This window comes from Tinamus guttatus, unplaced genomic scaffold, assembly GCF_059628265.1.
Source record: "Tinamus guttatus ecotype Peru unplaced genomic scaffold, ASM5962826v1 Tinamus_guttatus_pri_ptg000043l, whole genome shotgun sequence".
NCBI lineage: Eukaryota > Metazoa > Chordata > Aves > Tinamiformes > Tinamidae > Tinamus > Tinamus guttatus.
In genome coordinates, this window is record NW_028288577.1 from 980111 (window position 1) to 1004451 (window position 24341).

At 41.1% G+C, this 24341-nt stretch overlaps 2 protein-coding genes across 3 annotated transcripts; both read right to left on the bottom strand.

Annotated features, from left to right (window-relative positions):
- Nucleotides 1-413: 413 nt before the first annotated feature.
- GGNBP2 (gametogenetin binding protein 2) lies at nucleotides 414-18515 on the bottom strand. Of its 2 annotated transcripts, none has more exons than XM_088535830.1 (14): nucleotides 18417-18515; nucleotides 17713-17827; nucleotides 13863-13943; nucleotides 11593-11846; nucleotides 10507-10605; nucleotides 8180-8293; nucleotides 6126-6329; nucleotides 4892-5066; nucleotides 3653-3847; nucleotides 2871-3021; nucleotides 2551-2676; nucleotides 2317-2468; nucleotides 1731-1976; nucleotides 414-1071 (listed from the first exon to the last, which is right to left on the bottom strand). In XM_088535830.1, the coding sequence occupies exons 2-14, from the start codon at nucleotides 17803-17805 to the stop codon at nucleotides 868-870; spliced, it is 2094 nt and encodes a 697-aa protein (XP_088391956.1). In that variant the 5' UTR covers nucleotides 17806-17827; nucleotides 18417-18515; the 3' UTR covers nucleotides 414-867. The 2 variants fall into 2 exon arrangements, with proteins under 2 accessions (XP_088391956.1, XP_088391947.1); XM_088535821.1 differs by having other exon boundaries at nucleotides 6120-6329.
- Nucleotides 18516-21943: 3428 nt separating this feature from the next.
- On the bottom strand, nucleotides 21944-24035 carry PIGW (phosphatidylinositol glycan anchor biosynthesis class W). The gene is made up of 2 exons (XM_088535849.1): nucleotides 23937-24035; nucleotides 21944-23481 (listed from the first exon to the last, which is right to left on the bottom strand). Exon 2 carries the CDS (start codon nucleotides 23467-23469, stop codon nucleotides 21949-21951), a length of 1521 nt encoding a protein of 506 aa, XP_088391975.1. The 5' UTR covers nucleotides 23470-23481; nucleotides 23937-24035; the 3' UTR covers nucleotides 21944-21948.
- Between the last annotated feature and the right edge of the window lie 306 nt (nucleotides 24036-24341).

A 24341-nucleotide genomic window follows, 5' to 3' on the forward strand; every position in this document is an offset into this window, starting at 1 on the left:
GGCAAAACACACACAGCAAGTCCACAGAGCACAGCACGGCCTGGGGACCCCGGCAGCACCGTGCCAGGCTACGACCCAAGACGCTGCCAGCACGGAACCACGCGGAGCCAAGCACAGCGCCAGCCAGGCTGGCCACAACGCCGTGCTAACATGGCCAGGTCCGTAACAACCCGGCTTGTTTGCAATAGTTTGAATATCTCTACACTGTGTGACAGTGCAGAATCATACAGTCGAGTTAAATGGTTTTCATGAGTGCCACAGAAGTAACAGGACTTACCCCACGAAAATTTGCTCAGATTACAACTACCTCCACGAAGCTACACAGACTGAAAGGACGGCTGCCCATCTGCACCAAAGAGCAAGAATTCAAACTGCTGGAAGTGAGCGTTTAAAGCAGAAACATGTACGCCAACTTTTACTATGCATATTAATAAATATTCTTTATTTAAATTTTGCACATTGCGCTTTAACATATTACATCCAAAACATTTTGCCAATGGATGTCTACTTTGTAAAATCTTATATTCAGCTCATTGTCATTCTGTACAGAATTATAGGTACAACATTACTTTGCCACTAGTTTGCTTTTTGTAAGTCTCACAGTAAGAGAAACATTTAATGAAAAGAGATGGCTTAAATTATAAGAGAGGCTTGCACAGCTACTCAACTAAAGATACAAGCCTGGAGAAAGAACAAAATTAATGAAATCACCTCCACCAGCCTCCCCCCCAAAAAAAACAAAGAAAAAAAAAATCACATTAATTTAAGATAAAATTTTGCCATAAGTCACTAAATTAAGTTTTAGAAAGAGAAGGCGCAGTAGTCATCTTGAGAATTTCATTGAAAGACAGAGCTATTTTATTGTATTTAGTTCGCTCCAGCCGTTGTCAACCAACCGTTACAAATGGGCCTCTTGTGATCATTTAAGCGGCAGTATTTATTAAATTTCTCCTTCAGATGCTGTCGGTATTGTTCTCTATTGCTGTAAAAAGACTTGTTGTTTGCCATAAAGGACTGTATTTCATCTTGTGAGATAAAGATTTCCTCATCAGAAGTGCATTCAGATTCATCCTACAAATGAAAACAAGCACGTAAGAACTCGAGCCCTCCTATACCACACACCCGTCCTTCGATTTTACATTGTCCACAGCTGTTCGGAACAAAGCCCTAACCTTCGTATCACAACGACACGAGGAGTCTTCACTTGTTAATCCAGTCACTCGAATCATAGTGTTCTGCTATTTGTTGAATAAGACGCAGCCTAGAGTCATAACCTGTAGCAAAGTTACCTTCGGCCTTAGCTAGTTTCCTTTGGGAGAGGAGAGTTTGTACTGGATGTTCACGTGCGGTACGTAAAAGCAAGGAGAAGGGGGAGAATGGAAGAAAACTGTCTGAGGAGTCTGTGCTGGGAAGTAACGTTCGAGACGTGAAGGCAACAACAATGCAACTTCTTTCCAAGACGTAATACAATCGTCAATAATGAATATTGATAATACAAGTTCTCTAAGTTGCAGCAATAGACAATTCCCCCTTCCTTGCAAAGCAACAGAATTCTACACCTTACAAAGAAAGTGCACAAGCAAACAAACTAAATGCCAGGAGAGTAAGCTATGGGCCTCCGGCTCAGTTATGTTACTTGCTGTCAGAGTTCTTCATTGACATTGAGTTATAAACCTCCACCCCAATGATTTCAAGCTACAACTTAAAATTCACAATAAGTGGTTACTTACAAGGAGTTCCACTAAGCTCTTGGCACCTTTTCCAGTATCAGGAACAAGTGACGTTTCTGTAGGTTCAGCAAACTGTGACACATTTTTCATATGCTCGAACCAAGGCAATTGCTGCCCACTTTTTTCTGAGCTACAGCAGCTTTCAGCATGTGTGTCTTTGGTCTTGTCACGATGAAACTCTGTGTGCATATTTCCTGAGGTCTCTCTGTTACCTGGATCTGCAATACAGCTTCCAAGTTTCTGAATCTAGAAGTGAAAACGTTTGTAGTGAACTACTAACCACGTTAAAAAAATGAAAGATTTCAAATTTCAGATAGAGGTGGGAGGGAAAAATAAAGGAAAAGAGTGCAAGAATATTTCCTAAATGAAGAATTGGGAGGAAGGCGGGGGGAGAAGAACAGCATGTTAATTCACAATAAATTATTCTAGGAAGGACTTCAGTTACAAAAATTTGGGTGGAGACAACATGGATTTCTATGACATCTCATTTACTAAATTTGTCACCATCCAAATTGGAGATATGTTAGTTGCATACATTACAGAGTAGTTATAAAATAAGTATTCTGATGTAAGCTGAGATCCTTACATGTTCATTCTCACACTTCAAAGTTTTACTTTTCTTTTTCTTCTTTTTGTTTTTGCCTTTTGTGTTATTCTCTTCCGAATTGGCCCAACACTCCACGCAGCTATCTCCATCCTCCTCTTTGTCATCACAGCGATGGACACATGAATCATCTCCTGCAAGAGACAGGGAAATTCATTCTCTGATATGCTTTTTGTTTTGTATACTAGAACAACATTAAGCTCTTGCCAAACTTACCGTTTTCATCATGGTTACAAATGCCTTCGGTGCAGGCCACGTCTGATCCCTCTCGAGACCCTGTTTCACTGCCCTCCATACTAGATGAATAGCCACAGTCACTACCATTACAGTGTGGAGACAAACCTGAGATGAAGTGAAAAATTACTGTCAACTCTAGCAGCTTTTACACACTCTTCATTAATATGTGTGCCAGCAGGTGTTTCTTAAAATGTTTATTTTCTTACATTTTAGACCTCTAATTTTTTTAGAAGATTTTCTGAACAGCACTGCCTGATAAGTGATGGTTTTAAAATGCAAAATTATGAAATTTGACATACCTTTCTTTATTTTAGGTGAGCCTAATAGGGTACCACTACTAGGACAGGTGCAAGAAGTGCTTTCATTAGTAACAATTACTTCTACACAATTGTTGGCTTCTTCTGCGCTACCACAGGCTTTGCAACTGTTTTCCATGAAATCTGAACTTTCCTTAGAAAAAACAAACACACAAAAAATAAATGCAGGTAACGAAAGTAGCTCAGCCAGCACCTTTCAAAAGAATAATCTTTCCACAAAGCAAAACAGCTGGTAGTGATTGATAATAGACACTCTTATGATTCTTTAGAAGTACAAGACAACTCAAAGCCCCTACTTTCCACACAACAATATGATCTGCAGTTAACAGAATTTTAGTTTGGCCAAGATGTACAATAATAATTACATTTATTGATCAGTCTGTGTTGAATCAACAGAAGAAAAAGCATCCCCAAAAGAAGTTAATGGTAGTTGTCTTCGATTAGCATTTGAATTTCCATATTAGAGTCATCTTTGAGAAATGACAATTTAAAAGACATTCTAACCTGCTTTACCTAGATTCATGATTAAATTTATAATTAAAAAGAGACCAAAAAGTTCCAAGCAAACACTTTACAAAAAGACTTCACTAATCTGAAGTTAGTATATTTTTCAGTAGTGACCAAAATCAGTTCCCAGAAACAAAATACAGTAAAAACCTCTTCAGCATTCTAGAATTCAGCACAGAGCTGAGAAATAAGGCACCAAATTAAAAGTCTAGTTATCTAACACCTGTTAGCAGAAACCAACAGCTATCAATGTTTACCTTTGCTTGATTGATTTCCTTCTCTTCTGTTGTCTGCAAAGGAGCAGGGATCTCACACACGCACTTATTTTTCCGCCTGTTCTTTCGTTTTTGGCGCTTCTTCTCTTGCTTAAGCTCTCGCACCCTTTCTTCTTCTGAAAACTCTTCACAGAGTTGTTCCAATCGACTAATACCCTGCACTTTTTCCACAGCCATCTGTTTATGAGATTTTAGATCTATTTATAGACATTAATCATAACTCAAGCTTTTACATTTATAAAGAAAAAGGAGGAGGAAAATAACTGGCAACTATTTATGTTAAAGTCACAACAACACAATTATCAGCACCAGAAAAAAATTGCCCATTCAGATTTAGTCACTCAATTTAGACTGCTGAAAGAGATCATGTATGCAGGAACATTTATTTAATTTAGGGCCCACATTCACAACTTTCCGTTAAAAGCAATGGACTTTTGCGGATCTGTAGATATAGCAAAATCATAGTAGGTACCTAAATTTATATTAATGAATAGCAATATGCTTAGAACAGGTATAGATATGCACCAAGACAAACATGATTATGTGCCACAGCACACCTAGTCCAATGTTACTTCCATAGTAACAGAAAAAGAGAAATACTTAAGAATTAAAATTCCACTATGAATTTTCCAAAATTGGTTTTGCATTTCCTCCCCAATTATGAATATAACAAGCAAAAATACAAAGGTGAAGACACATCTACTGGTATTTGTGTAAAGCAATTTTTTTGAATATATTGAAGAAATTGCTCAGTTCTGTCTAAAGTTCCAGAGTTTAGAGAATCACTGGAAAGCTTTGAAACCAGCCACAGAGCACAGTCAATGTGAGATGAAGCAGTGATGACTGATTCAAAAGTACCACCTCACTTTTACTAATTACTCAAACTGTTGAGCTGTTTAACCTGCTGTAACCAGAGCTGCTTTTAAAAGCTAAAAGTAGCAGGAACCTCACTGTGAATGAAAAAATACAGAAAATCCAGCACATTGCTTTTTGCTCCTACACACACTACAAACAAGCGCCCATCTTCAACATCTGGGACAGTTCACTGATGAACACAACTCGGTTTTAATATACATTAATATTACACAGCTGCTGCCTACAGTTATCAGGCATAAAATGGAAGACCTGGAAAGCTCCTTCCCACCATGTGTTAGCAGAAAATGAATAGTGTAAATGCACACAGTCATTAGAGCACTTCAGGTGCACGTTAGATTTTTTTACCTCAAAGCTTTTGCGTAAAGCATCGACGCCGAGGTAAAAAAGCATCTGCCACGTTTGTTCCTCAGCCCGCAACTTCTGCCAGATTCGGTGCAATCTTTCATAAAGATGAATGCCCAGACAGGTCAAAACTTCTTCCTGGGCTATGTCTATTGTCTTGGCATGCCTTTCTCTTCTTCTAAAGAAAAAGTCAATCCAAAGCACAGATACTGTTAAAATAGCTGGAAGTCTACCAAAAGATCAAAGCAGTTTAATGAAGTATTTCTGAAATGTACAGCTGAAGATGTGTTTGCATGAATGGCTTTTTTAAAATCAATTTCTGTTGTGCTGCATGCAGATGCAAAATAGAAAAGACCATGTCAAAATAAATAATAAATAAATCACTACTTGAGCGCTGAATAAATCCAGTACTTTCCTGACATACTCATCTGTGCAAGGCCCTGTAAAGCTGCACTGCTCCTTCCACCCTGCAGCCTCCAAAAGTGTTATACTACCAGCCTCTGCTTACTGTTAACAGAAGGGATCTACGGAGTTTTAACACCAAAGCGAAGCAGCCATTCAATTACTAGAATGTTCATTTATTTTATAGCAAAAGTTTCAGCTTCCTGGACACTTGTGTCAGTGTCGGTTAAAGTTTATCAACATGCACCTAAGCTCATACATACTCACCTTGCAACAAAGTATTTCAGTACTAATTTGTATCTATCATCTGTTAAGGAAAATAATTACAAAATGTTTTTCCCTCCTAATCACGACTGCGTTCTAGTTGTAAATTATTAAGCTCCGAATGGTATTTTTCATTAGAGATGTTAGAGTTTAACATTTAAGATGTTAGAATAAGTTCAGAAACCAATATAATATACAAGTGGTTACAAAATTAAGTTGAACACTTGGCATTCAGTACAACTTTCACCCAAGGCTCTCTTTCTATTTCGCATATTTGAACACTTCAGTGGAAAAGCAGGTAGCTCTAGTGAGCGAACAAATGAACTAGAAGACATTCAGCAATATCTTTCAGTCTCACCTTGAGAGTTAAATACACTTTAAAGTTAAAAGCACATACAAAACCTTCACTCCTTTGAAGCACTATCTTGCAAGTATACTTCGGCATAAATATTTACATTCAGAAGTTTAGTACACAGCAGAGGCAAAAAATCACTTTTGCAAAATACATTCAACAATAAAATAAAGAAGCAAAGCGCTAGATAGCCCACTCTAGCAAATTACATACTCATACCCTCCTGCGAACTCTGGCTCGGCCCGGCCCAGCAGGTGTGCAATGAAATCTGTTTCGCAGCAGACGTGTATGTGACGCTCGTGGGGACAGCAGCGCAGGCCCTCATAAAGCGCAGCGCAGTAGCCCTTTTCTTTGCTGCAGTCTAGCTCGCCAATAAGAATATTGTAGGCTCGAAGTACTTTATTTTTGCAGTCAGTGCAAAACCTGTATGAAAGCAGAACGTAACACAACTGAATTCTTATTCAAGCAGGAATTTAGAACAGCCTGTTCTGAGTTACAACATACTGGGCTATGCAATAGTACATGCTGTATTTAAACCAGGTTTACCACTGCTTATGTTACTTCAAAAGGTAAAATAGTAACACTATGGGAGTAAGACATGTAAGTTTATTATATAACTACCTAGCATATACTGTAAGTCTGGATATGAATTTTCACATTCCAAGGCATAAATCGGATAATGGTTAATATGAAGACATTTATGGATGGGTATGTAATTCCACATTTGTTCAAAAAACGGAAATTTAGCAGTGAAAGGCATTTTAGGACAAGCCAGCACAATATTCCTCAAGTAGCACATTGAGTTACTTTACAGCAATTAAAATATACTTAAGTCAGTGACAAACAACAACAACAAAAAATGTTTCATTTGTTGCCTGCTGTGCAAGATTCTTGTTTCCACTACTAAAAATCTCTTTAAATATATTTTGAATTATTAGACTATTACACAGGCAGCCAAACAAGGTTTACTAATAACACAATGTATTCAGCTTAAACATGTGATATAGCTCAGATAACTAATAAAAGGATAGTATAGCTATGAAGTCAATTGTAACTAAAATGCAACCAGATTAAGCTCATTCTCTTTTAAAATAGTAGCCATCTTCAAGAAGCCACAAAGTTTCCAGCTATATTATTCTAAAAATGCGAGGCAGATGAGCTGCTCACATTTCAGCTCTCAGCTTGAAAAGCTTGCTCTTCGTCTCATCTCTGGATAGGGCTTTTTCCTTCCCTATTTTGTCCTGTCACATGACAATATAAAGTGAAATACATTTTGATGTTTGATAGACTTAGGATAACAGGCTAATTTCTGTGCTGGAAGGAAATAAAACAGCAGTATTACTGCAGGTTAGAGCCAGGAATTCTGCCAACAGCATGTTTAATGCCACAGAAGATTAAAGTCTCCACACTTTGTTTCCAAAGCGTTATTTCCACACCACCACCCACGCACCCATCTGTGCCCCCACAGCCTATATCAAAACCTTGAGACTGCTGGAAATCAAAACTTTTTCATCAGTATGATAACTGCCATACACACGCAACAATAATGTAGTGGCCTATTTTTTTCCTGCAAGAGAGAAGTAACAGCACTTGCACTTAAACTCCTGTTTTAAAAGTCATTTACAAGCCACACCAAGCCTAAAAATCTCCTCCTGCTTCCGTTTACCTCATATCATTCCAAAATTGCATATATTCCCCAAAAGCCTAGAAAACTGTCCCAAACAGAATGGGTTACTTCTAGAAGTAAAAGCTCAATTACTATCACAAAAGGAAAAAGTTCTGTGCACAGAAAACATCAACATTCTGCATTACTAAGAACGTACAAATGTAATATTAATTTTGCACCAAAAGGAATCCAAAATTCGCTCTCACACACACAGTCCTAAAGGCCTCAGTTAAAATTATTTTTTAAAAATAGAGCTACCTAAATTTTGAATTATTGCTATCTCTTGATAGTGTACATACCACTAACAGAAAGAATAGTAAAAAAAGAAAAACAAACAAAAAAAACCCCACACATGTTCATGAGCCTGCTCATGCTGAAATTGCTGCTAAAATACTGATCATTGTCAGGAGATAGTTTTAAAGTTATAAGTAAAACTCTTGTTTTATATATTTTTCATCACATTTTAAAAGAAATACATATCCAACTGTAATACATCAATTTTAGAATTTAATTCTAACAAAAAAGCGTGCAGTTTACACATTTTGATTCTCAAGAACACGTAGCATGTATTACACTAAATGAAGGTCTCTTGATTTTCTTAACATACCTGTGTTTTCGTAGATATGTTTCTAATGTTTCTAAAAGACAACTAGAATCAATTAAAACTACTTCATCCCTGCATTCTTGGGACATGAGTTCCCACACATCCATCCAACAGCCCCTGCAAGAAATAAAATAAATCATAAGTAACAAATAGGGGACATAATCCTTTTAGAAGGGAAAAAGAGGCAAAATAAAGCATCTTTCATTTACCTGACTGCTCCCTGGAAAGGTCCATAGTGGAAAGTGATCCTACACTTGCTGTCCTTCCTGCTGTCTTCACTACTTTTCTTATCTGCATTTAATTTCTCTGTACTGAGTGTGCTACTGCTCCCTTCACTGTAGCACAGTATTAAAAAGAAATTTTAAACCTATACTATAGGTTACCAAGTCTACTATGAGCTAGTTATTTTTCCTAAACAAATGCTATCAAAACGCTTCAAAAATCCTCAATTTACCCTGAATAGTGTATTGGCTAAGTCTGAGCTTCCAGAAAAGGAAGGGGCAGCTGAGATGCAAGGTTTTTTGTCCACATTCTCAGACCCAGAACCACCATGACTTTAAAACAAATATCGCTAAAAGGCATTTTTTCAGAATATTACCTTAAGCATAAATGTATAAGAACTTTAACATTTTTGGCAAATTGCATTTCAAATGGCAATTTGGGAAAGTCATACTTCCACATCTCTATCACCACAGAGAAATCATTTAAAAACCTATACTTAGCATCCAAAATTGTTAGGACGCTTTACCCTAAAGCTATGTACATTTACCGTACTTGAAGTACTCTTATGCAGCAAAATATAAGCTTTTAAAAAGCAAGTCATGCTTACTTACAGGTTTGACTACACTTGACATTTGATCAGAAAAATCATTTCTGCTTAAGCTCATGCATAGGTAAAATAGAGTAGAAAAAAAAACAGGGGAGGAAACACTCCTATTTAATAATTAGTACCTCAAGAGTATGTATTTATACTATTATCTCAGTTAATTGCTGGATTTGTATTTGCATGTTTGTTTCTGAGAAGTTAAAAGCCCCTTAGCCCCAAATGAAACAGAGCAGTGACAAATAACGAATGCCAAGCAACTCTCAAGTGGTATTAGCTGGTATTTGTAGTTAGAGAACTTGCATAATTAAACGCACAAATACAACTCAAAGCCTTTTTGTTGTTGTTTTTTTAATAAAGTAACTAACAAAGGCACAATTTGCCGGAAGACATTTCTTGCAATGGAGATAAACAGAAGCTTTAAACTGATAAACTTATTTTGTAACATCATCCTCTTTGACATCTCCCAGTCTAGGCTGTTAGCACATTTGCTTCCACTCCAGGCAGCAGATTGACTTGGAGAGTTATCAGTACTGATACACCCTGATCACTTCAGTCACATAATAAATGAATATTGACTGAGCAAGCGGAGTACAAGCCACATCTCTTAAGTAAACTACACTGATTGTCCACACACCATGTTATTAGGCAAAGCCCAAAGCTTTACTTCTAATACATTAAAACATTGTTCTTCCACACATTACTATTAACCTGTCACTGTTCAAATACTAAGGTGATTTATTCCAGTATAAAGTGAGCAAATAAAAGCAACATTATCTATTCTTTCAGTCTCATATTTATTTTGCTAGGCCAAAATAGTACATATAGATTCCAGGATATACATTTTAAAATAGAAACAATTAAGATTATCATAAACAAAATGAAGAGATTTAACACTTTCATAAAACTTCAAATGTGCTTTTTCCTTTTTCCTCCTTTATATACATCTATAGATTGTTTATTTAATATAAGCTTTAAACCAATTATAAGAAACATCTGTAAATAGGATATAATCACTATCCACTACTACCCTCAAGGAGGGCAAGTAAAATAAAGTGTCAAGTTCCACGTGTCTAAATCAGTCTCAGGGGAATCAGCCTAAATCCAAAGAAACTAAAGTGCACATAGAAAAAACTCATGCCCTGCAACTAGAAACCCTGATCAGTCTCTGACAGTCTGCCTGCTTAACCAGAAACAGAACACGACTGACTAGAAAAATGTCAATACACAACAACTAACCACAGTGGTCCAATCATTGGTCAACACCTCGTTAAGAAGACGAAGAAGATGCAAGCCAGGCAGCTTACGCTGCCCAAAATTCCTGGGCACTCCTGTTCCTCTCCCTCACAAAACTTTTGAAATCTACCACAGTGCAAATGGTTTGGACACTTCTACTCTAGCAAGCAAACTGCATGCATAAAAATTGATCTCTGTGCTTAAAAGGAAATGAGTATCTGTAGTTCCATTCCTTAAATATTTTAGTTTGGATGCTGCACAATAAACTTACCCCAAAGGTTTTGGTTTGTGTGTGTCCAGGGAGTGCAGCTGACACCTCTTGTTCTTCTTGCTTTTGGGAATTGCATCAATCATATCATTCAGTTTGGACCTACAGAAAAACGCCCAAATGCATAACTTTAGCATTATGAAAACATAATTATCCAGAGAAAATGTAAAGGTATCAATTCAGCTCATCCGTCAGAGAAGAGTACCTTAATGAACACTAAACCTAAAAATTCTCTCCATATTCTCAATTACTTTTACTGTTTACTCATTATGACCCACAAACTTGTAGTAGTCCAGGAAAGTGTATTAAGAATGTTTCCAAGCAAACCCTAGAAAATAACATACCCTACAACCTAAAAAAACTACTACATCATTTTACTTGATGAATAATAAAACTGGAACAATGACAACTAGGGAATTACTAGGAGTACATTATGTGTTCCAAGTTACACCTGCCTTGGCTTCCAAACCTCTGTCCCCAGTTCTGCACTAACCTCTTCCCATTGGCCTGCTAAGTGGAGCAAGAAGCAGCAGGAGCTGAAGCCAGCTGGAAGGCACAAGCACCCCGTGGTGAGCAGTCGCTGCCTGCTCTGTTGACAGCCGAAAAACAAATGACACTGAGGCTACATATTGTGCTAGCCAAACGCAGAGGGTTTCCCCTCCCTCAGTGTTACTGTTCTGCTCAAGCGCAGAACGTACATTTCCTACGTACATTTTCTACTCAGAGTAGTGGGGTAAAGAAGCCTTTCTCTTTCAGAGATCATGCAAAACTGCAGCACTCTTTGGAGACTAATGGTTAAGTGTTTAATGCCACCATCTTTCAGCTGCAATCAGAGCACTGCAACTGATGATACAAAAGATGAGGTCCTTGGGGTTTGTTTTTTTTTTCCTCCAGGTTAGACAGATTACAACAACTAGATTAACCTGGCTGTGTAAAACAAGTATGAGCTATCAGATGAAAACCTGCAACGATTCAGTGTCTCTAACAAGGAAGCTAAAGAAGAGCAACATACGCGGAAGCTGGTTCTTCTTTTCCCCAGATGATAAGAATGATCTGAACAGTTTTAAGATAGCTCTGGGTTTAACTTACCCATGCACATAGAATAGCGTATAAAGCTTCTTTGCATCAGTCATACAGCTTCGAGTTACAGAAAGAACCCCCTTTGGCCCTACTGTTAGGGGCTCAAGTGCTGGATTTCCAGATTCAACAAGCTGAGAAAACAGCCGTTCCACGCTGCGACGGCATCCGACACACGGGACCAGCTGCGAAAGCGCACTCAGAACTTCGCGTGATGTCACCATCATGGCAATATTTAGATCCTGTTGTTTAAGCATACTATGCCGCTAAAAAGAGAGGAAGAAATGAAATAATTATTTTGGAGATCTTGAACTGTTCACAGATTTCTCTACTTTTAACTGCACTCTTTTAAAACATACTTTAGAGGGAAACTCCGTGCAGTGCTCAGAGAGGCAAGCCGATCTCTTACCACATATCACTTACAATACTTAATGTATAAATAAAAGCACGCCCAAATAGCATCACAGGAACAATTCTCCTTCAAATCTTAGGGTCTATCCTCAACTATTTTTCCCCTCTTGTTCTCTCGTTATACACTCAAATCATCAGATATTGCTTCTAGAGGAACAGCATACATCCCCATCTTTATCATCAGAGAGCCCTCTGCTCCACCTGAGCTCTCACACATAACTCCAGAAGCTTTTGTTCTCTATGCAGATTCATTTTATCTTGGGCATATAGGTAGGAATTTCCTGAATTCTTAAGCACTACCTAGTAATTTGCATATATAGAAACCTTTTTTAAAATAAACCTATTCAGATGAAAGCATGTTTGGCAATACTTCTCCTGGAAGACTACAGGTCATTTCACATCACAAATCTAATACCTGAAAAAACATGGACATTACTATTCAGCATTAAGCATTTTATTTTAATGAGTAACATCCAATGCATGCTAAAAATGAAACATTAAAGAGAACACCATCTAATATTTCTTACACCAATAGACACCTTCAAGAGCCTCTCCTGCTTCCTCTGTCAAATGCATCCATATACATACACACACAGGCAAGCAAATATTTTCTATTTCTTCTTCTAACTGCTGAATTACAGACTTGGACTTCAACAACATTGAACTTCCAGTAGCAGAGCTGCACCAAGGAGAGAGTCCCTTCTCCACACCTGCACTCAATATCAGCACCTTCCACATCCACAGCTCCATCTACAACAACAGTGTTGTCAGTGTACTAACTGTGAACATGATTTTTCCCTGGTTATACAAAATACAGCTTTGCCAACACATTTTATCTATACAGGGAACATTTTGCCACAATTGTATTTTCTGCATTATTGTCATGCATACCAATCAAACACTCCTAACGTAGAATTATTTATTACAATTGCTGGAGAAAGAAATAAGAAAACATCACACAACACAGCAAAATAATTCATCCTGTGGAAAGCATAAAGGCAAACTGAAAAACATTTCCACTTCATCTTATTTCTATCATATTATAACAAGTAAAATTATTATTAGATAACATTTAGAGTTTTCACTCTTAAAAAAAGGCACATTAAATAATTTGTCAAGGGTATTTACTCTTCAGGAATCCTTCCCTTTTCAGTAATTACAGTGCTAGTCACAGCAGCAGTAAAAACGAGCTATTCTCACAAGACAGCTATGCTTTATATGCTCCACATGCCTGACTGCTGCAGTCAAGACCACACTGAAGTACAAGCTGCGTATCATCAAACTGGCCAGTTCTTTTGGATATCAAGCAGCACAACCTTTTTTATTTGTAACAGGTTTAACAGTGTTAAGAGTTATTTGCCAGAGTGTTAGCAGAAAAGTTTCCATTATTAAAGTTTCACACGACCACAAAACTGTCTTTCCCTATTCAGCTAGAAACTATTTATAAACTAGCCTGTTACTTCTACCTCAGTAGAAGTCCTAAGAATTTGATCTTTAAGCAACACGCACTTCAATAAGCAATTCAAAAGTATTTTGAACAAACTAAAATATATTTAGAAGCTGGAATTTCCATTAAGTATAAACGGGCAGTGACCCTGAAGATGCATTTTTTAATGAGTTTCTAATTCAAATCAGAGGCTCAGCAATCGCTTCCTGTAGAGGCAGCAACACACAAAAGCTGCAACACACAGAAAATGAATGCACCCAGCGCACTCTGATACCAATATTTAATTGTAATATAGGTGATAACGCATCTCTCAAGTAATTCATTACTATGTATAGTGACAAGCTCCTGGAAAAATGAAAGTGCAAACCTAAGGAAAGTAAGATCTGATACACAAACTTTTTTAAAAACAGACTGATGGATTTACCTGAATAAATTGCTTTAATTGTGCACCGTTATTCTGATGTCCATCAAGGTTTAACACGTTATCAGGAAATTCCATCACCATCTACGTGAGAAAGAGGAAAAAAATAAGCTTTCAGAGAGCCAACCGCAGAGCCATTAGTTTATTTTACTTTCTGGAAAGTGCACTGAGGATGGAAGAAGACAGAAAGGATGTTAAAATTCTCATTCTTTTCACATCTCAATAGTTAAAGCTTGGAAAAGGATAAAAAATAGCAGTTAAGATAGTGAATTTTTTTACCAATTTAACTAAATGCTTCACTAATATAAAGCCGAGGCAGTCTATAAACAACAATCCTTAATAAAGAAGCTTGTTTTATGAGGGAGCAAAAGTTACTAAATGGAACATCAGTACTACACTATTTACATAACTTGAAACCATGCCTTAATTAAAAAAATAAAAATAAATTACTGTATTTCAACACACTGAAATCCAGATTAATCCAAAAGCCTAACTAAATATGTAAAGCTATGAAGAAACAGTCACCACACTCTAATGACTTTGAGTCTACTCTTTCAAAGTGCTAATTTAAAACCATATTAATTCAAGATACTCCAAGGTATACTTTGTTTTGTATGAACAGCTGCGATTCTCAGGTGGCTCAAACTAAAATGTTAAGCCTACAGACAATGTGATTCCTAGTAGAGTAATTAATAATATTTCTTTTCCCTTACCACGCAGAAAAGGGGCAATTTCTTGAAAAAAAAATCAGTAAATTACATTTTCAGCCCAAAACATAACACAGAAGGAGAGGGGAGGAAAAAAAAAAAAAAAAACAATTAGGAGGAATGAAGACTGACTTGATTTGTCCAAATTGAGAAATACAAAATATATCAAGATGCATACATTAAGTTCATTTTAAAAACTGAAAGATCAAATAACTTGGAAATTAGACCAACTCTAATAGCAGTCAACAACAAAATAAAGTTGTGTGGTGAATTCTTTACCAGTCAATTAAAGGGAGGTGGAGGCAAGGTAAAGAAAGAACTCCCTGCTGTCTTCACAATTGCTGACATTATCTCCAGAGAACTGATACATTTAGCTTCGCAGGCACTCAGCATTGCTCCAAAATAAACATCTATTCTCTAAGGCCAGAGAGCAAGGCAGTTTATGATCCAACACGTGCAAGAACTGCAACAGTAGTGTAGCTTTCTGGTCTCTGTGCAGAACAGCGCTGCAGTTGCTGCTAATTCTGACCTCTCCCATATTCCTTTCTTTTCCTTCTCTTTCCGTGCCCCTGGCCCCCACACACTTACCAGCAACACTAGTTTTTGCTACAGAATTACAGGTTTCCTGCACTGCTAATCTGATGTTCCTGGGGGAAGAGCTATGTGCAAGCAAGGGCAGCACAGGCTAAACGCAGAGAAGAGATTATTATTATTCTTTTTCTCCCTTCATCTCCTGCTATCAGACCACACCCCTAGGTGTTTTGTACCACAGAGTGAAATTATCAAAGACCAAATTAATTCATGCATTGGGTTGATGGGATTTTATTAACCAGTTAAACATCAACCACCATCATGCCCTGAACTGAGGAAAAAATCCCCACAATACCACATCAAATGCAATACCTTCTAGAGATCATAAAGGCTGCTTAAAAAAAAAAAAGGTTAAATATTCAACCTTCCTTTAATTTCTAGTTGAGAGATAAGAAACAAAAAAGTGTTAGAGAGTGAACAGATTTAGCACAGCAATACCACATTGCAACTAAGCAGTTTCTACAAAGCAATGTTAAAAGTCTAAGAGCATTATAAAGCATGCATTTACTAATTTGCCATCGTTGATTCACTACTTCTAGATGCAAGGCATAGATTAGGGCTCCCAACTGAATAACAGAAATCAAATTGTCATAACGGGTTTAGATTCTGAGAGTCTTAAAAGTGGTCAACACAACAAATGACACAATTTTTAAACAAATCTAAAGATATAATATTATGTTTCAAAAACAACTACATCTCTTATAATAGTTCTTATTAGGAATTTAAATAGTAAATTATAGAGTTTGTTTAGACTCCAAGACAAAGAAGCTAAGAAGTTCATTCACCTGTTTCCACAGCTTTACTAAATAAAAGCTGTCACATCACCTAGAAACTCAAGTGTTTTTTAACAACAGAAAAGAATGAAAAAAATGGATGCAGGACAACATTTCTTTATGGTGAGGATGACTTGCACTTACATAAATGCCTTTCATCCAGCTGGATACAAAAGTGGTTTACAGCTATAGGAACTTCTTCAATCACGACTATGGCTTTTGTCTGGTGTAAAAAGTAAAATGATAAGGATAACATCGTGCAACTGCAGAAAGCTTGGGGCAGGAAATTAAATTCCTGGACTATAATCGCAAATATAATTTTAGGTCAGCAGAAGTCATCTCTCTCTTGCCCGTTATAGTCAAATCTTTGCACTCTCTCTTAAGCTTTTTAAGCACAAAAAAAAAAAAAAAAAAAAAAAAAAAACAAACAACAAAAAAAAAACAACCAATGACACCAGTAGGAAGACTACAGTAAATATTCCAGTTGAAACACCTATAGTGAATCATTTGTATTAGGGAGTGGAGGGGGGGGGGGGGGGGGGGAATTTAAACTATATGGGAAATGGAGAGAGGAAGTAATGTGCAAGCAGCAGACCAGACCCAGAACCTCACACTGTTCCTAATGGCAGGTTCCCAGCCAAGCAGCCACTGCAGGGAGCGAGGTATCACTTGGGACAGCTCCCAGGGAGCCTGTGCTGAGCACACACGCACGCGTAACCAGGATGACAGGCCACACAAAACGAGCAAAAAACAGTGGAGAGGAATCTCCTGCATGCACTCATTTACAACGATGAAAACAGAAACATAGCAGGGAATTTCTTTTCAAGCGTAGGAAAAACAAGAGAGATTTAGACAGATAAGTCTAAACAGCAGGGCAGTAGGAGTGGGAGAAGGTAGAGACTGCCTGAAGATACTGTTTTTTTTTTTGTTTGTTTGTTTGATTGTTTTTGAAAAATGGGAGAAATTACACTACAAAGTGGCTGACGATGCATTTCTTATCAATTCTCCCATTTTAAAAGGTGAGAACAGGAATTTGCAGTGGATACATTTTATACCATTTAAGTAACATAACAGTTACTATCACAAGATACATCATGAGAAATAAGGGGATCCCAAAGGAATAATTAAGAGACCCAATTACAATATTATTTTCAACCCTGTTAAAAAACAGAGCAAACACTAAGGTAGGTAGGGGAAAAGTTTCCTCCGTTTGCTCCCTATTTGTTTACTAGGCCATTTCTGAACCTCCCTTTAAACAAGCGATAGAGAACACATGAGACTATTGAACCTCCAAATTACATTTATTTTATTTTAGTCCTGCTCAATGTTCTCCAGTGAGCAAAATCCCAACAGTTTCCAATTCACAAACGACACTGAAACTCCCCTAGATTTGTTGCTGAAAACACAGAAGCAGGTAGTGCTGGCTCCAAAATACATGTTTTAGGCCAAAGCCACGAAGTACATGGTGAGGCCTTCCCTGCCTATTTAGAAACGGGATTAACTAGCCATGAAGTTGGGCTTTAACGTTACTAAATCCTCGTCCATTAGATGGAAAAAAAATGGCTTGGCCTCATATTTAGGATTGATTTAGCCTTGAAAATAATTATAAGCAGACGGCGACGCAGCAGTAACTTTCTCCCCACGTTGTTCTTAGCGGTGGAAAGGGAAAATAATCAGATTAAATGGGAAAGGCGGGTTAGGCCGCGGTAGCGCGGGGCCGGGAGGCCTGCGCGGCGCGGCGGCCTGGCGCGGCGGTCGCTGCGGGGCGCGGGCCGCACTCACCGTGAGGGTGTCGTCGATGTAGAGCGGGATCTGCCGCCGCTCGAAGGGGAACTCCTCCTCGCCGTCCCTGCACACGGCCACGAGCCGCGCCATCGCCGCCGCTTCCTGCGCGCTCCTGCCAACGGCCGCGGCGTAAAGAGCGGCGCCGCCTCCCCGCCGCACTTTCAGCAGCGGCGGAGCGAGCCTGCTTTACGCCAGCGCCCGATTCGACACGCCGCCCCCCCGCCCCTCGCCGCCACCGCCTCCCGCCGCGGGTCCCGGGAGCTCCTCGCCGCTTCGCGGGCGGCCGCGCGGGATGCGACGTGACGCGGAAGCCCCGCAGGGACCGCCGAGGAGGAGGAGGCGGCGGCGGCGGCCCTGGCCGTGCGCACCGGGTAAAGTCCGGCGGCCGCCGCCTCCCCGCCGCTCCCGGGGCCGTTGCCGAGGCGGCGCTTCCGCCCCGGGCGCCGCCTCCGCCGTGAGGCGATGGAGGGCGCCGGAGGCGGCGCGGACCCCGCCCGGGAGCCGCAGCGACCCGCGGGACGAGGATGGGCGCCGCCGGGCCCGGGCCTCCCCCACCGCCGCCGCCTGCAGAAGGAGGCGGCGGCACCGCGGCCCGTCCAGCCGCTCTGCCCTGCCCTGCCCTGCCCGGGCCACCGGCGGGGAGCGGAGCGCAGCAGAGCGGCGCGCTGCCCTCCCCGGTCCCCCCCCGCCGCGGCCTTTACCGGCTGCTCGGCGGCGCGGGCGCGCTGCGAGGCGGGCGGACACGGCGGGCGCCGCCACGGAGCCGCCTCCTGCCCGGCCCCGAGCCGCCCCCCGGGCCCTCCCCGCCGGCGCCCGCCGCGGGCCCGCCCACCTCTCGCGAGACGCCGCCGCCTGCCCCCCCCCCCCCCCCCCCGGCGCCGCCCGTTACCTCCCGCGGCGGCGGCGGCGGCGCCAGCGGGTCACGAACGGCCGCGCGGCCGCCGCGCTCCTCCCGCGAGGGACAGTGCCGGGGCGGGGCCTGGAACGGGGGGTCCGTTCCAATGCACCCCAAGCGCCGCCACCGCCGAGCTCGGCTCTAGCCGGTGCCACCGGGCAGCGCCTGCGGCGGCCCCGCTCGCCCCTGCGGAAGCCCTTTCCGCGGCTATGTGCTGACCCGCACCATGCTACTTATACAGAGAGTTTTCTCCTCGAACAAGCTTTGGAAACGCTGGCTGAGGGCGCAGGGGGCCCTCGGGGTCCCTCCAACCTGCAGCAGAAACACGATCCCCCTGATTTTGTGTTCCTACACCTGGCATGCGTGCACAGCGATCCCCCGGACAACCTGCCATCCCCTGCGCCCAGCTCTTTCCCTGGAAAAAATACCTGTTCTTCAGGGCACAGAGGCATGGAAATACGATGCTTGCTCAAATAACGCTTGGCTTTTTGAAAAGACGTCACTGGAGTGGAAGGGAAGGCACACTGCTCTTGGAACCAATCTCAAAAATAACTTCGGGAGGAAACCAGTAGTGTTTAACAAATAACAGGCTTAAGGATAAACATCATCAGCTCTGCCCTCCCACATTTTTTTTTCTGTCCTGCAGCCCTACAAAAATACCATAATCATTTGGTGGAGCAAAGACAAAGCAACATTTTTGTTTTCCCCATGCTAAGCTTTACTATTCAAGTCAATAGCATGTTATAAACCTGCATTTTAGTCTTATTAATTGAAATATATATCTTTTACTAACCATGTAACATCTAAATCAAATATTTAGATTTCCTTCATATTTATATATAGATCTCTGTAAGTTTGTTCATCTAAACAAACCCAAAAGTGAAATGCAATTTAACTTTCTTGCTCCTACCAACCGTTAACGGCCATTAACGTGTATGTGGATAAAGTGTTTACAGCAGTATTGCACTGTTAACTCCTCCAGCATCTTCCCAACCTCATGCAGTGCCGTTTTCTCGTACCAATCCTGTGATCAAAGCGTGCTCGCTTGCATTTCTTGGTTCTTTCAGAAGCATGGTTAAATATCCACAACTATTCACAGGCCAAACATTCGGGATTAGCAGCTATGCCAGTTGCTGCGGGGCAGAATTTGCCACGTTTGTTATTGACAATAAGTAATGAGAATTAATCATCTCATTAATGCAGCGATGAAAGCCTTGCCTCATGAGGCTTAAAAGTGGGAGGCTGCCCCACCATGCGGTGTGCTGCCACGCCGACTGTGGCACTGGTGAGATGAGCCAGGCATTGTCACTGGTGTCCCCTGTGCCGCACAGCCCTGCACGTTTGTTGAGCTCTGCTGTTACAGCTGCTCTAACCAACGAGAGCGGCAGCCGGGAAGGGTGTCTGCAGAGTGCTGCTGTGCGGAGCGAGCCGGCTCTGCGCAGACACAGCACACTTCCCACGGAATTTTTGCTTCACAAAATGGAGTTGGCGTCTAGATAGCTTGCTGCTTGTCCAGACACAACTCAGCTTTGTCACACCCAATTAATGCCTTAATTTTGAATCATATTGATAGACTTGTGCTTGCAGGCAGAACTCGTTGCCGGTCTTGTGCTTCAAATACTTCGAAAATTAATATCCATGAGTAGTTTTGCATAAATGAGCAGTGCCATTCAATTCATTATTAAGGAGGCCCTTCTTCCCTAGGCAAGGCCCATGTTTTATATAAATGAACCAGTTAAATATACCAGAGAAAACTCTGGTATAAACTGTGACAATCATCTTGTAATTACATTTGTCCCCAGGATAATACAGGCTGCTTTTCTTTAATTCTGAAGAATGTATCACTATAACTCGGAAGTAAACAAGTGTGAGATCAGCACAGCCTGAGTACATAATCCTGACTTCACCTTTTCATTGGCTAAACCCAGAGAGAACTTCATGTATTTAGGGATATTCCACAGCATGTCTGCCTTAAGGAATCTGATTCAAAGCCTCAGTTTCCACAAGTTTTTAAGATAACGTTTGATAGACAAGGAAATTTTAACTTCTGGCCCACGTGCACTGACACCAGATATTTACCATCAATGACCACTTGTATTATACTTCCTAAGTATTTAGATATTCCATTTCTGAATTCCTCACAATCTTTAATATATTTCTCAACAACTTAATGAGATCAGAAAGAACTGCTACATGCACCATGCAGTTAGGAAAGTGAACAGAAAGGACCGAACACCCTGCGCTTGCAGGAAGACTATGATAGATGGAGAAACTGCTCTTGTCAGCACTGCGCTAGTACCCCAGACCCATTGCTCCTGATTCTTTCTACTTGCATGATGTTTGTTTGCTAATAAAATTAATACAGAATGTTCCAACTTGGAGACATCTCAGCTGTCAAAACACGATTCTAAATAAACTACTATTCAAAACAATTTTATAGAGCAGTAGGTGGGCCTGAGTGCTTTTAAAGTAGAGCTGAAGCCCACATCTTACAGCATTCCTAAAGATGAACTGTCACAACAAGTTGGGATGTAAGTTGGGAGTGCTGGTTATTTTATATCTTTGTATTTTCTTATAAAAGGCTGTGCAACTCTTATTACCTGCACCACAAATTCCAGCAAATGCTTTATGAATTCATCCGCAGTTGAGTTTTATCCTTCAGAGCATCATTCTTTATCGAGGGTCTTCATTTATATTCACCACTGAGGATGAAAATAAAATTTAGCTTTAATTCACAGGCTAATTTAGATTTCAGTGTATGATTAACATTCCACATACTCCCATCAAAGGCAAGCACATGCATAAATCTTTGCAGGACCAGGGCCAAAACATTCTTAAGTAAGTATCCACTTATTCAATACATTTTATATAAAAATTATTCTTATGTATTATCTATGTGAGGGCCTTATGTAGGTAAATCTTGACACAGCTAAGCCTCTCTCTATCTAATTACTCATTTTCTTACTTTTCATCTCGCTACTACTCTATATACTGTTACCTAATCACACCAGCACTTGCATATGAATATATCTCTCGAACCCACAAAGAATTCACTAGTCATAATGTTATTCGTCTGCATAACTGTTTATAGGAGCAGTATGAGTATTCAGCAAACGATCTCAAAAACTGTATTTTTAGAAACAGTGCCTTGCCTCCAACAGGTAACAACAGGTAATAATTTTCTAAAACATATATCCCCTAATGCTAAATCATAATTATACTGTTATAGATTACTGCATCTATGCAGCCATACATACAGAAAAATATACTCATTTTTCCATTAAAACACCATCATTCAAAAGCAGCAAAGAAAGTTTAACTGGTCCAGTTAAGTGAAATCACCAAAATTTTAATACTATATTTTTTGCATGCAACAAATACATAATTAAGCAGTTAAAAAACATATACAAGTGTAGCACACCTAATGCAAATGAAGTCTTGCTGTGAATTGTATCTACCATTATGTTTACAACGCCAGTCATAACATTTGCTAGCAAGAAAAACAGGAGCTGATTTTTATCAATAGCAGTGATCAGGCAAATGTGCAGCAGCTTGCTTTCCCCCTTGGCAGGCACAGTCTCCATGTCATGCTTTTTACTGGAATGGGCAGGCTGTAAAACATTCCAGGAACAGGGCACACTGGCCCCCCTCACCAGAAGCTTTGTAAAGACCAGCATGAGATCGATTGCTACAAAACAGATGCAGAAAGTCAGACAGTGAGCAAGTACCCATAGGCAGTAAGGCAGATTAGCCATCCGGCGAGACACGGGGTCTATGTGTGCTTGTGACAAATGAAGAAATAAAAAGAGCACAAGAACCACCAGGATTAGGGAACGCAGTGCTTCAATCCACTCTTTGACAGAGTTTCTGCGCTTCAGCAGATAGAGTCCAGCTTGCACACTAGCCATGTATATGGCGAGGTATCCAAAGAGTGACAACAGTCCTTCCCGGTTGGCGTTTAAAAACCCAACCCTAGTATCTTTGCCATTGCTCCCATGCAAGATAAACGTCTTCAGAGAGGTAATATTAAGAATAAGCTGATAAAATACAGCAAGATTCATAGCAACGATCCAAGATTTACTTTTTGGAAATATGGTCAAAATTAGAGATGCTGCAAGTCTCACAAATGCTAAGGTAAAAAAGAAATTCCAGTGCACTCCATACTCTGAAATATGTTCATGATACTCTATAGATTTAACACTAACCAGTCGTCCCACACCAAGAAAAATTAATGGCCAAATGGAAAAAAACTGTCTGGTCAGAAAGGAAAATTTTGGTTGTGTTGCACATGATTTTTGTCTAACTTCAGGACACACAAGCGCATTACAAAAAATAAAGGCTCCTACCCCAAAATCCATAACTCCTGTTCCATAGGTCTCGGTTTTGGCATATCGTCTTGGATATTGTGGGAAATCCACTGCTAATATACTGATTGATGTCAACACATTGACATAAACACGGAACAGAGTTATTGATGGAATGTATTCTGGATCTAAGTATGTCTTCTGGAAGTCATTTACAATTTGCCTAAAAGACACCCCACCGTCATGTTTTCTTTGGCTGCATATTTTAGAAAATATTCCTGCACAGATGGCTGCAATGATGGGAGGCACACAAAAGATGACCGGAGCCAAGACTGTGCAGGAGAACAGGAGAGGAGATATCAGCACAACAAAATCTAGCAGCAAATTGTATTTCCTTAAACTTAACGGTTTCCCATAGTGCAGATAATATAAGATCAACAGAAGTCCTCTGCAAAGCAGACATAATGGAGCTACAGAAAAGCCTAATGAAATTTCCAGCAAAGTAGTTCCATTTAAGTTACTGACAAAGGCTTCTTTCAGCTGTTTTTGTGCCATTCTTGTTTCTTCCTATAAAAATGGAAACATGAACCAGTTAGTTTTGTGAAACAGGGCTCATAGAACTCATTTTTAAACTCTCATCTGGCATCTCGGTACATTACCAAATGTTAGGCACACAAACGCAACCAAAAAATCCTTCTTATGGGTTCATTAAGGCATATATTCATTTAAAAGCTAACGTAAGCAACTGATTAATTTCAAGAATGTAGAACAGCTGTAGGTGCAGGCCATCACGCTCACACTTAACTGGCATATAAAGTTAATCAGAAGGACGAGCCCTTGCAAGGCTGGGCTGTCCTAGCCCGATTTCTGCTCCATTTCGCGGTGGGAAACCGGGCAGCGCCAGAGGAGCGGGCGCGGCGGCGGCGCCAGGCCGCGGCACGGGCCCGCCCGGCCCCGCGCGCAGGTTACCGGCTCCCCTGCCCGCTTTGCGGCCTCCTCGCCGCGGCGCCGCGCGCTCCCACCTCCGTCCCGCCGCCGGCGGCCCCGCGGCGCGGCCGCTCGCGCGGGTCCCTCGCGGCGCCGCCTCATCCCCCTCACGGGCCCGCGCGGCCGCAGGCAAACAGCGGCCGCGCTTCCCCGCCGCACTTTCGCCATCCGCGGCGGGCAGGGCGGGATAGCGCGTATGGGGAGCAGCCTGCTTATCCGCGGTGGCCGATTCGCTGCCGGTCGTGGCTCCTCCTCCGCCATGGCGGGCGCGCCCTGAGGGGAGGCCGCCGCCATCGCCCGCCCCGCCGCCTTCCCGCTCCTACCGGCGACACCGCCGGGGCTCGGCTGACCCGCGGGAGGCCTGCGGGCACCCGCAGCCACCACGGCGGCTGCTGGGCGGCGAGGGCCGGTTCCACTCGCCCCACAGCCGCTGCCCTGTC

Coding starts and splice junctions, on each gene's coding strand:
- PIGW (XM_088535849.1), bottom strand. CDS start 23,469: ATGGCACAAAAACAGCTGAAAGAAGCCTTTGTCAGTAACTTAAATGGA.
- GGNBP2 (XM_088535821.1), bottom strand. CDS start 17,805: ATGGCGCGGCTCGTGGCCGTGTGCAGGGACGGCGAGGAGGAGTTCCCC. Junction 13,944..17,712: donor ACATCGACGACACCCTCACG/GTGAGTGCGGCC, acceptor TTTCTCACGTAG/ATGGTGATGGAATTTCCTGA. Junction 3,022..3,652: donor AGGAAATCAATCAAGCAAAG/GTAAACATTGAT, acceptor GTTTTTTCTAAG/GAAAGTTCAGATTTCATGGA.